At 43.9% G+C, this 13977-nt stretch overlaps 1 protein-coding gene across 1 annotated transcript in view; it reads left to right on the top strand.

Annotated features, from left to right (window-relative positions):
- RAB24 (RAB24, member RAS oncogene family) overlaps nucleotides 1–13977 on the top strand; it is a 235674-nt gene that overhangs the window by 149164 nt on the left and 72533 nt on the right. The window contains exons 4-6 of the mRNA XM_086931782.1: nucleotides 1113–1191; nucleotides 3813–3880; nucleotides 4021–4120. Of these exons, the coding sequence (XP_086787908.1) occupies nucleotides 1113–1191; nucleotides 3813–3880; nucleotides 4021–4120 (247 nt within the window). The remainder of the gene's footprint in view (nucleotides 1–1112; nucleotides 1192–3812; nucleotides 3881–4020; nucleotides 4121–13977) is intronic.

The raw sequence follows: 13977 nt of genomic DNA, 5'->3' as shown, positions 1-13977 counted from the left end.
TTCTAATAATCATAGCAGAATGTTTAGATTGATTTATGTGTGACATAACTGAAAATATGTTATAACTCTTGATAATCTTGATTTTATTTAGAGATTTTAACAGCTGTTTTTTGTGTGTTTCCTTTAGGAAAATGAGAATGAGAAGTCATTTCCACCACAGTCACCTCACGGTCCACCTGACCTTTTCCTTTTAAACTGGATGAAAGACACCTTCACTTGTATGAAAGTCGGACTTTAATTCACCTAGATGTGCACTCTGTCCCTGCTGGTATGGCCTCGTTTTTGCATTATGATAGAAGTTTATGAGGAGTGAACTAGACGATCTGTATGATGTGAATACAGAGTCCTTAGGCACTAGACCGAATGGATTGCTTGCTTTCAACAAAGTTCTCTTGAAAGACTGGTTTACAGCTAAACCCGATCTAAATCCTAGGCACTACACCAGATTTAGAGTTAAATGTAGTTTAAATGCAATTTGCCTGATCCATTTGCAATGTATTGTGATAAGTTATGGCAATGCTTCTGATATAACTGAACAATAGCGCGGGGTTCCCCATTCCAAGATGGCGGTACTGTTTGTGTAAAGGACATGGCGCTGTAAAAATGTTGGTCACCTCTTCTATGTTTGTTGTTATGCATAACTAACCACACCGAGCAGGGTGGTTCACGTGTGAGCAAGACACATTGGTGTCGAAACGCGTAGCGTGTTAACCTGTGAATAAACCTTGGATGCTAAATATGGATTCCTGAGTGCGCATATGTTTGTTGCCGTGAGGCGATCCTTGGATTATATATATATATATATATATATATATATATATATATATATATATATATATATATATATATATATACCCACACACACACTTACTTACACACACAAACGTTTGTCGTTTAAAAAGTATATATATAATTCTGGTGTGGTAAAGTCCCAAATTGTAAAGTACCTAAAATTGGCATGCATAGTATTTACCTGCGAGGTAAAGGTTGTGTTGTAAGGATAATGTACCATTCTTATTTCACCAAAATTAGAGAATTCTTCCACTGTCTGCTCTAGTTGCAAGGTAGTCCTTCTAAGCTAGTAATATCATGTATTCTTTTAATCTATTCAGGACACAGCCGGCTCTGAGCGATATGAGGCCATGAGTCGCATTTACTACCGCGGAGCAAGAGCTGCTGTTGTGTGCTATGGTAAGTTATGTAGAACTACGCTCCTAAATATGTGTAACAGGTGATTTTTCTTTTGCAGCTCAATGATTAGTTCATAATAAAAGTGGTCAGATGAGGTTTTGGAAAAGGGCAATGTTTCACAGTACTGAAAACTAGCAACATACTAAAAAATTTGGTCACTTTGGTCAAGTGATCTACTTGCTCTTCCTGTAGTATTTGTGGCATCATATTGTATGGGCTTGGACCGTCTATAACCTCTTTTCTACATATTAGGCTCTGTCTTCTCTTCTCTGTATGGGATGTCCCGCGGTCTCTGTGGCAGTCATCTGTTACTAATGCAGACCCTTCTGATCTTGTCTCTGTATGGATTACCCTGTTTGCATGTTCACACACTGCTCACCACATCTATGTGTACGGTTTTATCCTGGAACCTCTGTGACGTTGAGCTTTTCTCATTACTGGCCAAACATTATTGATGACTATTGCCCATTAACTAGTGTGGCTCCCAGTGATCTTCATCTGGCATCAAACCTGCTAAACCACAGAGCTGTGCCATAACAAGTTTAGTCACTGTACAGTGTTGCAATGCAAATCAATAGTCATGAAGCCCCTGTTAAATAAGAGTAGCTACGTCTCTAGCTCTTATATGACTTCCTGTATCTAGTTTCCAAGTTAAACAAAAAGAAAAAGGTGAATTAGCTTGTTAAATATGTTGTAGGTTCTTTGGTGAGTAATAAAACGGACAGACAATTATGGGTCTGTATTAAATCTCACTTAGCACTTGTCTGGAACTGAAATACAGGTGTGTCTACTTAGAGAGGTATCCAGGCCTGCTTGCTTCAAAATGTAATACCTTCTCTGCATGGATGAGTTCATATAACATCTGGCAGGCTGCATTGGCTTCCTGTGTAAGCATGAGTGTACTTCAAAGCTTTTCCAACTGTGCTCAAAGCCACCTTTTACCTCGCACCAAGTTACCTTAAAAAAGAGAAAGTCTCCTTACATCTGCAAAAACTGTTTGGTCTAAAGATAATTTGCTTTTGAAAGTTTCTAGCATAAACATAGCCAGACCAGGAAGGGTGTGATTTCCCCTCTTCGGGCTAGAATTTGCTATAATGTCTGTCTATGTTGGTTTGAGAGAACGGTTCTCCTTGTGGTTCCAGAAACAATTAAAAATGTGTTTTTTGGCCCGATTATCATCTTGGCTGTTGTAAAGTGTTTGGATACATTTTGGGGGGTGTTAGTAGTAGTATGTAAGAAATATGCAGCTGACCCTCCATTGTATCTTTTAGAACTGTAAGAATTACGAAGCAGTATTGCACAGCTAGGATTTGACCAAATAGATTTAGTTGGGACTTAGATTCATATTGAACAAGAAGCATGCAAGTTGGCTACGGAGAAGCATATATTTTGTGGAATCCCAAATCGACCTCCTAAGGTATATTGTTGACCTTTACCTAGGTTTAATGGTTCTAGTACAAATAACTTTGACTTAATTTACAAGAATTTAGAATCTTTGTTTAGTATAAATGTTTGTTGTTAAAATACACCGTATTTATAACCATTATTGCCTGATACTCAACCTCCACATACTAAATAATCCTGCAGCTTTGCTGTCCGTCCTTACTAATGTCCTAGCTTAGATAAAACTCTGCTTGTTGTATATCTTTGCTGGTGTTGTGCTCTCTATTATCAATGCTTTATTGTAGCAGACAAGATCGGATGGAAGGAGTGCCTTACATTAATTTCAGGTACTAGCGATCGCTTGAAGCCATATTCTAGTACATTGTCACGCACTATGCCATTCTAGATAGAGACCATGCCTTAGCGTACTTCTCACGATCAGGGCATCCAATGGAACGGAATCTGGCTTGAGCAGTTACCAGTGACTGAGATTAATTCGAACATTCATTCCATCACCTTGTTGTCTGTTGCAGTAGATACCCTAAGAATGATGGGTATTGCCAGACATGCTTCCCGTGCTCATTGTTCCACAGAACACAAGCTGTACCTCATTGATGAGGTCTATGTAAGCCAGAACCAGCCAGGTGTTCCTGGCTGGTGTAAACATGGCCTGGCAGTTCAGAACTGTTCCTGTTGGAGCAGGACCAAGACTAATTTGCATGTGACTGGTTTCATTCTAGAGTGGCTTAGTGGGTGAAAAGTAATGGGCTAAAATACAGGAACAAATTATCACTATTTGTTGTGATTCATTCAAGCGTTTTTTACATCACTGAGCTCTTACTTCTATTGATTGCTTTGTCCCACTATGGTAGAGTTGTTGATATTGTGATCCCTAGTGTGTTGGCTGTGTTCACAATCTTCTGTTTCCCCACTGGAACCACACTTCATGAGGTGTTTGCTCTGGTGACATTTTTGTCTTCCTGATCTACTAGCTGTAATGACCATACATATTACTATAGTTGTTCTACACTTACTGTTTAAACAGAGGAGACATGATTTATGGTGGGTGTGTGCCATAAAAGACCTTTCATTTTTTACTTTAATGCTTCCCTGTTATTGTATAGTTACTGATGCTGCCTCCTATTACATAATCTCTGCTGACACTCTGCTTTCACTTTGTATGGTTCTGCTGGTGTCCTGTTATTGTATTTCTGCTTACAGTGTGCTACCCGTTGCAGATCTCACAGACAGCACCAGTTTCCAGCGTGTCAAATTTTGGGTGAATGAACTGAAGAGCTGTGAGGAGGTAAGTTGGGACATAGTGTCAGACTGAGGTGTGTGCTTTGATCTGTTACTGTCTTTGCTGGTGCTTACCCTGAGCACTTGGACAGAGGGCGGCAGAGGGGGAGAGTATCCCAGGCTCAGCTTGCTCTTTTCTCTCCATAGCATTGCCGTATTTATTTATGTGGGACAAAGAGTGACCTGGTCGAGAGTGACAAAAGCCGGCGGCAGGTGGACTTTCATGATGTTCAAGATTTTGCCGAAGGTATGTTCTATGCCCATCACTTCCTGCCCAGTTAGTGCTGAGGTTGCAATGACAGTTCTATGTTACTGTTCTTCCCCCCCTCCAACCCAATGTCCGTATGATTTCGTGATACTGACTTCGGTGCCGGTCTTTCCCAAGCCGCTCCTTTGCACCCCACACATGAGCTTGGAACTGTTTTGTGGATTGTTTACACGTATTACCCACCCACCAAATTCTGATCAGTGCCCACAATGTGACTTTATTACACATAAATAACCAACTCTAGTCGCCCTGAGCAGGCATGGTCCAGTCTAAGTTTTGCACTTTGTCTGTCACACAGCGATACCAACCTGCACATCTGCTGTCTTGAATTGCAGATCTGCAGCCGAACAGAACTCATACTTGTTCTTTATATCTGGTAAATAATTCAGCAGTTGCTTTGTAGATTCTCTGTCCTATAAGCAAGATGTGCTTTTTAGGTCTCGACCTGCCAATGCGCATGCGCATTGTTAGGTCTCGGCCTGCCAATGCGCTTGCGCATTGCTGTCGAGACATATAGAGGGCCACTAGCAATTCCTCCCAAGAGGTTTTGGATTGCGGATTGTGATTGCTCGTTCCCTCCCACTCGCTCGCTCCCCCAGCCACGTCACAAATCACCGTATGTCTGTGCCTCAGAGACCTCAAAGCTGCCGCTCCCCGCCCCCGCATCAGACTTCAAAGGAATGCGCTCCCCGCCACAGCAATGCCAAGAGCTTGTTCTTGCGAGTCTCTGTATCTGTATCCTGCCTTCCGCGTCACGCTGCCTACGGGGCCAGCCTCCTACAAGCGTCGTTTCGCCTGTTAGCATTAAGGGCGCTCCTACCTTGCACGCTCCTTACTGAATATTCGCACCTGCGAGCTCCCCTTCTCCTGCACTCTATATGGGAACCTGTTGCTATTGCAAGCTTCCTCTTGTTTGCACTCGCTAGTTGAATGTTTGGCTGCTACAAGCGTCATATTCCTTACACTCTGGTTGGCTGTTGCAAGTTTCACTTTGCTTGCAATCGCCGATTAAAAGCTTGGCTGCTGCACGCTTGCTTGCACCCTTTGGTCGAAAGCTTATGTCGGGCAGGTTTGCTTGCACTCAGGTTGAAAGCTTGTCTGGTGCAAGCTCCCTTGCACTCTTGTTAAAAGCTTAGCTACTGGAAACTTCATTACTCCTGCACTTTACCACACACGTCCCTAATCTCGCTGCACAGTGGTGCCAGACTACTGCAAGCTTCCATCCACCCGCAGTCTCTCCTGCATACCAACGTCATTCTTTTCGTGTGACTCGCCACAGACGAGCCTTTCTACAGGGCTGAGGAGGGAGGCGGGGGCAGCAGGGCGTCCTTTGCAAAATGTTTTAAACTTTACAGTTTAATCGATAAACTTTCCATTCGGTGCATCAAGCAGGCATGCATTCCTGAATCATCACACTGCATGACCCAGTGTGTGGTAAATGTAGTTTTTCAATCCCTGGTTTAATGTCGTTCATGTTTTTTTTTCTTTTTTTTTTCTTCAAGTTGTCCCCTTAATTTAAGTGTAAGGCTTGCAAATTAAAATAAACATAGATAAGAACAGAAAGACACGCCCCTTTCATGTGCCCCTGGTTGTAAAAGGAAGTGACACATAGGTTTAAAGCCAACAGCACGTGTTGTGCAAATGAAAGTGACAATGCGGAAACAAAGCGGCTGGCTACTCTGGAGTCTGCAGAGATCTTATCGGCTCTATAACCATCTCCACCACAAATGGGCCCCAAACACTGTCGATCGCACAAAGTGGCCATATGTTAAACTGATGTTGACACTCTAATGGATGTTTTTCACTTTGAATTCTGCCAGCTCTGCCCAGAAGAGAAACTTTTTCCTTTCAAACTGATTTGCCCGGTGCTGTTCTATTCACTTTAATCCTGAATGTGAATTCCTGCTTGCATACAATAATATTGTACTTGTGCACACAAACGAAATGGATGTGTTCCTAAAAAGCAGGGAATACATACAAGAAATAAATGCACATTTGAATCGTTCATTAAGGATAAATGCATATTTGGAAATTAATTTGCCAGAGTGCCTGTGTCAACCAGGAAGGCCTTGAGGACAAATAGCTGGGCTTTCAGAAACTTGATCCGAAACACGACTTGCTCATGATATGAATGTCTTTTTTTATGAGCGCTTACGTTCATCATGTTTTGTGTTTCAGAGATAACACACGCACAAATCTAGTCGGGCGCAAATGCTATTTCAAAGTGTTTGTATATTGAAGTCAAATCGTTTCCCATCAACAAGCACATTTTCAATGTCACTTCACATTGTGACATGAATGGCAATGAACAGCTGTGTTAAGAGATATATTGTTTGCAATTAAGAGATATATTGTGTGCAACTACTGATTACAGAATATGCACCCCTTCATGTGTGCGGTCTGTGTGCAGACACACATTTATAGCATATCTAGTTTTAAAAGCCACCATATTTTTCGTATTTTACACTGGCAGTGAGCTGCTCTTTAAGCAGGAGCTTCCCATGCCACTGACAATGCCCCATCCCTTACAGTGTATCTGAAATGGCAACATGGAATTTTTTACTTTTACTAGAAGGCACCACAGTTTTCACCTTTTACAGTGGCAGTGAGTTGCACGTCAAGCAGGCTTTGCTATTCCGCTAATACTGCCCAGCCCTTCCATACTTTCCAACTCACAATCCACCTACACATAATACCAGTACACTCAAAATCACATAACTACTATCCATATAATGCCACTGCACACTATGCCACATATTTCCACTACACACATCCACTCCACACCACACATTTACCCGTCACACAATTCCACAACTAACAATTCCAACCCAACCTACATAATTCCATACTACATACATGTAAGCAACTGCATAACACACCCTCACACACCCTCACTCACACACCCTCACACCCCCTCACAGTCACATCCTCTCACCGTCACACACCCTCATCCTCACACACCCTCACCCTCATACCCCCTCACCCACCCCCACTCACTCACACACACCCACACACCCTCACCATCATAGCATAACAAAACAACACATAGGATAGCCAAACAAAACATAGCATAACAAAACATAGCATAGCAAAACACAACAAAGCATAACAAAACACAACAAAACATAGCATAACAAAACATAGCATAACAAAACACAACAAAACATAGCATAACAAAGCATAGCATAACAAAGCATAGCAAAACAAAACACAACATAACAGAACAAAACATAACATAAAGCAAAGCATAGCATAACAGAACATAGCATAACAAAACATAGCAAAACACAACAAAACATAGCATACATAACAAAACATAGCATTGCAAAGCATAGCAAAACATAGCATAGCATAACACAACACAGCATAGCATAGCATAACAAAACATAACATAGCATAACAGATCATAGCATAGAATAACAAAACATAGCATAACAAAACTTAGCAAAACAAAGCATAGCATAATAAAACACAAAATAGCATAGCATAACAAAACACAACACAACATAGCATAACAAAGCATAGCATAGCATACCAAAACATAGCATAACAAAACAAAACGTAGCATAGCATAACAAAGCATAGCAAAACACAACAAAGCATAGCATAGCATAACAAAACACAACAAAGCATAGCATAGCAGACCAAAACAAAGCATAGGATAGCAAAACAAAACATAGCATAGCATAACAAAACGTAGCATAACAAAACACAACAACACATAGCATAACAAAACATAGCAAAACACAACAAAACATAGCATAGCTTAACAAAACATAGCATAACAAAACATATAATTGCATAGCAAAACATAGTATACCAAACACAACAAAACATAGCATAACAAAGCATAGCAAAACAAAGCATAGCATAATAAAACACAACAAAACATAGCATAACAAAACAAAGCATAGGATAGCAAAACCTAGCATAACAAAACTCAACAACACATAGCATACCAAAACATAGCAAAACACAACAAAGCAAAGCATAGCTTAACAAAACACAACAAAGCATAGCATAGCAAAACAAAACATATAATAGCATAGCAAAACATAGCATACCAAACACAACAAAATATAGAATAACAAAACATAGCGTTCGAGGCATGTGGGCTGCTGAATTCATATCTGTGCATAGATCGCCGCCTAGTGTTGGGTCCGGTTGATCGCACATTGTTGTCCTGGAATAGTCTTCGAAGTATCACGAGATAGGTGGCTCCTCCCCTGGACTACAGTGCGCATGGGCATCCTCTCCATCCTCAGATTGTTTTTTCCGCCATTGGGTTCGGATGTACTTTCTCGACTCTAGTTCGGAAACTTTGCATTGACTCTTTCCTAAGGTCAAAAGGCCTTAGAAGCATCGGTATTGTCTTGTTCGGTGCCTGTTTTCTTTCCAGTTCTACGAACCGGACGTCGGAAGCTGATTCTCGCCTTCGACACCAAAGGCCCAGACTACGACGACGACGGAGCCCGTTTAAACGATGCCCCGTCTGTAATTCCAAATACCCCCACATCGATGTGTACCCAGTGTGCAATAAATGTTTGTCCCCCGAGCACGACGAGGCCAGCTGTATGGCCTGCTCGAAGTTCTGCTCCAAGAAGACGCTTAAACTTTGGCGCGCTGCGAGGCAGTCGGCGCAACAGTCGGCACCCGAGCCAGTTAACATTTTCGAGGCCAGTGACGAAGAAGGCGTCGAGTATGACGAAGAAGAAGATGAAGAGGTTCCCGAAGAACGGTCGGAACCGGCGTTGGAGCATGACTCCAACTTCGAGATGGACGAGCAGACTGAAGAATACGTCCACGAAGAAGACATCGTCGAGGTAGGGGACGACGAAGGGGCCATCGGAGCCGTCGATGACGACTCCAGTGATGAGCCAGGCCCAACCGCAGTAGCGGGGTCTATAACTGACATTACGCTCCCTTCGGCTCAGGTCGAGGCATCGCCGAAAGGCCTTAGCCAAGATCTTTCTACCCATTCTATAGCCCCGCGTCCAAGCCAGGCTAAGAACACATCAAAGGAGCCATCGGTCGATTCATCAAAATCGAAACCATCGGAGCAGAAATCGAAACCGAAACTACTTAAGATGGTGGTCGGGTCGACGTCAAAGACTATCGACGACCCTTCGGTGCCGAAAGTGCCTGTCGCCTCGAAGACTGCAGCGTTGAAGCAGAGCTCAACCAGCAAACACGTCACCTCGACGCCGTCGGCGCACTAACATGGCGACAAGGCCAAAGGCCTCCAGGAGAAGAAGGCCGTCGAGCCGAAAATCTCAGGACTCAAGCCACTGCTCAGCAAGCACCTCGAGCCGAAGGCCAAAGCTGACCCAAAGCAGCAGGTCTCGTCGACGCCCACGGCTGGGGATGCTCCACGCCGGGAGCTCGGGTCGACTCCATCAAGCAAGCGTCCTCCTCAAGTGCTGAAGCAGCCTGAAGCAACTACCACATCAAGCTCCAAGACCGTCGGACAGACCCCGATTAAGTTCGGTCTTCCGCCAACGGCTCGAGCAAAGCAGCTCTACCTCCATAAAGGCGCCGAACCTTCCAGGACGTCGTCGACGCCATCGAAGCCAGCCACAGAAGGGGTGGTTTTCCACGAACCCTCCTACGACAACCAGTCGAAACTCTTTATCAACGCGGAATCAGGCAGGCTCACTATCCACAAGCGGAAGATCGCGCCTGAACGTCCCTTGGAGAGTTACAAAATACCTCTCAAACGAAAAATGGACTCGGCCACCTCACCAGTTCTCTTTGAGCTCGTTCAGGAATATTCACAGCAAATGGCATGTTCTCCAGCACGGAGTGAGGAGGACATGGGGTACGACTATGGTCCAGCGGCCTATGCTTATAATGCTGACACTGATCAGGATGAACCACAACAGTGGTCTGAGGCTATAGATCAATCTGTGGACCCTGATGATCCACATGCTGCTCAGGACGCTCAGTCCTAAAACTTCAAAACATCGCCAACAGAGGACACTGCGGCGTTTAACGCTTTGATTGAAAGGGCAGCACTCAACCATGACGTAGAGATGCATGCGGAGCCTGGAGTTCTGGACTTTTTGGTTCCGTCCAGAGGTGTCAGGGAACAACACCCAAAGACCCCGGAGTTCCACCTGCCTTGGTGCGCAAATGAACAGAAACACGGGCTTCTCGATGGTGGCGTCAAAGACCAAAGGTTTATTACTGCAGGGACACAGAAGTCACAGAAACTACGCATGGGCAGTATCTAGGAGCCTGTTCAACTTGTACAAAGAGGGTTGCTCCTTATATACTAAATTTTGGCCTTCAGGCGAATTCTTCACATGTTGGTACATTCCCAAAACCTTTGTGTCATAAACAATAAATATTTGGCGTACACAGGAACTGTTGATAAAATCTGATACAAAACATCTACGAAGAGGGGTTCCCACTAGTTCATCACAATCCCTTGTCAATATTGTATTCAAGAGCCGGACCGCCTCATCGTAAATTTCGTTACCTCCCCCTAATAAAGATTCAGAAAGAAAGGAACGGAGCCAGGTGTGGAAGATAGAAAAGCGGGATAAGGGATGTTTGTGGGTTGTAAATGGGCAAGGCTACCGGCTTCGGCTGCCTAATCATGATCGGGACAATGGACACGAGAACCAGTTCAGTTGGGCTGGCCTCGGGCAGAGGAGGCAGCCTTTGTCGAGTCATGTAGCTACAGCGTGATCTGGTTTAAGGTGCAAGTGTCATGAAAGAGGTGAATCTCCGGCTAAGGCTACATGTCCTTAATCGAAATGAAGTGATCAGAGGTTATTGCGTATGTGAGGGCAAGAAACACAAAATGGCTGCCATGATCTAAGATGGATGCCGTGGGTAGATCAGAAATGTGTTCATAACAGGAGTACTCTTGCTCGTATCGTAGCGAAAACACCAGGATATGCTAAATGGATCATTTGCGGTTCGCTGATACCAATATTATGTATTTCCGACAACATTGAAAACACGGGTTCAAATCGTCACGGAACCTCAGACCCTCCTTTTGCCCTTACATAGGCAATTACTCAGTCTATGTCAGAATCTAGTTCTATGCTCATCAGGTCAGTGACATGCTGTTGTATCATCATCCTTTCTCGTGCCTTTTCTCCAAACGCAGGTGGTTTCCTAAAACAGGTTGCAGCACAAAGACTACACAGGGCTGGACCACACTGGATAATCAGGCAGCATGAGAAGAGGAATACTAAGATGACACCAATGACCATTAGAACCTTCCATCCCCACGCTGAGATCAGAGTCCAAAACCACTCCATGAAGGACCAGTTTCCCTTGTCTACGTGTATAGAGTCGGAAATCTTGTGTAGCTTAGAGATCGCCTCATAGACTGTTGGAGCATTATTGGGAATAAAGACACAGCAGCTCGATTGGATCATTCTGCATACCCCACCTCGATCTGCAAGTATAACGTCTAGAACCATACGGTTCTGCAACGTCATGAGTCTATCCGCCTGAAGCTCAGCTGTCAAATTGCTAAGGGCACCAGCAGTTTCGGTAATAGTAGATTCAACTACCCGTGTTAGCTGACGTATGTTTCTACTATTGGCCATAGGCCCCCAGAACGGAAGGAAGCCTTTGAAGAAGTCTCCAGCTTCCTGACCAGCGGTATCTTCCTTGCTGAAGACACCTCTCGCTACTCTGGTTCTGTGGTATTCAGATGAAGCAGTGTATGTTGGAGGTAACAATCGAGCAATATAACATGAACCTGAAAAGTCGGCAGGCAACCATGTATAAGCTCTGTCTCGACAGATGAAATAGGTACCCCTAGCAGTAAGAAAAGCAGGGGAAGAGTTAGCCGGAAACACATAAGTCTCTACGCACTCACTCCTCCCTAGCTGAGCTCTCGGATTTTTCCCATTACCTTGCAAACAAACCTGACCTCGGTGAGGTACGACCCAGATTGGAGTTGAGCTTTTACGCTTGCTTTCTCCCAAACTAAGGCGATACTCTGAAGAATTCCAACTTAAATATACTCGCAATTCGTCTCTAGGGTATGATGGAGTATTATTGACGTCCTTGATCATGTCAATAATTCCCTGGACTAAGGCTTTGTTGGCAGAGTTATATTTAGTGGAACGTGGTGGGCGTGGAGGATAGGTTTCAAGGGCATAAGCAAAGATCGTTTGAAGGGCCTGAAATGATCCATTGTAGCTGAAAGGCAAAACCAGATAAGGAATACCTTTATCCATAGTGTGGGGTATCAAGCCACACACCCAGCAGTCTGTAGTGTTAACTACCAGTTGGTGTTGGTGCAAGAGCTGTATAAAAGTGTTATTAATGAATTCTGAACGTCGGGCTTGCTCATGTTCAGGAAACGAGTGAAAAGAGTGTATAGAGGAAACAGTAGAAGTAACAGGATTAAGGGGAGGTACTGTAGTTACTGGCACATAAATCAAACTTATACCGAAAACGATTCCACCCACCAATGTTATCAAAACAATTAGAAATGTAATGGCACATTGCATCAAAAAGCATTTGCTATGAAGAATTCTGTAAAGTCTGTTTCTGCGAACATAAATCACATTTTCTCGTTGCAGCGCAGGAAGCTCCATCTTCTACAATCCGCTCGCGACCACTGATGATGTGTACGTAGATGAAAATGCCTCTATCAGCCCTGGGAGTTCCCAGAACTAACAGAAAGATCGACCTTGTGTCAGACCCCCGCAGATTCAACTAGGCACACAGCCACGACCCTACGGCTACCCAGACGGCAAGGCAATTTCAAAAACAAACAAAAACAATAGCAAACTTCCTGGCTGAAGGCAAAAGTTCAATATTTCAAAATATCACAATATGCAGTTGCCTGCTTTATTTGTCCATTTTACGATTTCGTAAATTATATCTTTGCTTCGCAGGTACTGTTTGATCGGCAAATAGCGTATCACTGGTATCTGTTGCAGTGTTCAAGTTCGCAGATGACAGAGTTTTTTCTGATGCAGGAGACAAATGTTCAGAGTTCAAAGGAGTCTTTTCAGGAGGAGAGTCAGATTTCGGAGTGTCAGTAATCAATTCGGCATCGCTGAAAGGGATGAACTTTGGCGTGCGTTCAGACTCGGAGGCACCAATTTCCTTCTTCACCCAGTCGTCGTAAGGAAGTGGCAAAGGTACACGCTTAACATGGGATGCGTGCACCCAATGCTTGCGACCAGCTACACGAACTGCTGTCCTCGTCGCAAGCAGGACCTGGAAGGGGCCGATGTATCTGGGCTGAAGATTCTTCGTCCTCGCGAAATTCCTGATAACCACTTGATCTCCTGGTTTCAGCTGATGCCCTGGACTCTCCGGAGGCTTTGGTAAAGCATCGAAAACCTGTTGGTGAATAAGACTCAATTTAGCAGTCAAGTCGTAAAGGTAGTCTATTAACATAGGATATTCTAGAGAACAAAACTCCTTAGGCCTTGGCACACCCCAAATATTTGCCGGGCGGCCAAACACTATCTCATACGGGCTAAGCCCCACTCTAGAATGTACAGTTGCTCTTATTGATAACAAAGCCAAAGGAAGTGCGTCTGGCCAGGCTAAACCTGTGGATGCTTGTATCTTAGCTAATTTCAGCTTGAGGGTGCCATTGTAACCCTCCACTAAACCAGCAGACTGGGGATGGTTCGCACTGTGAAACTTTTGTTTCAGACCTAGGCCGGCACACACACTCTTCATAACTTTCCCTATAAACTCACTTCCGTTATCTGACCATACAATCCGTGGCATACCGAATCTAGGGAAATATTCTTTGAGAAGAATTTTGGCTGTTGATAGGGCAGTGTTGTCCTTTAGTGGGTATGCTTCGATCCACCTGGAAAAAGCACAGACTACCACCA

Source organism: Lissotriton vulgaris, chromosome 7 (genome assembly GCF_964263255.1).
Source record: "Lissotriton vulgaris chromosome 7, aLisVul1.2, whole genome shotgun sequence".
NCBI lineage: Eukaryota > Metazoa > Chordata > Amphibia > Caudata > Salamandridae > Lissotriton > Lissotriton vulgaris.
Note: the sequence above shows the minus strand (reverse complement) of the source record. Positions and strands in the feature narration are given on the sequence as shown.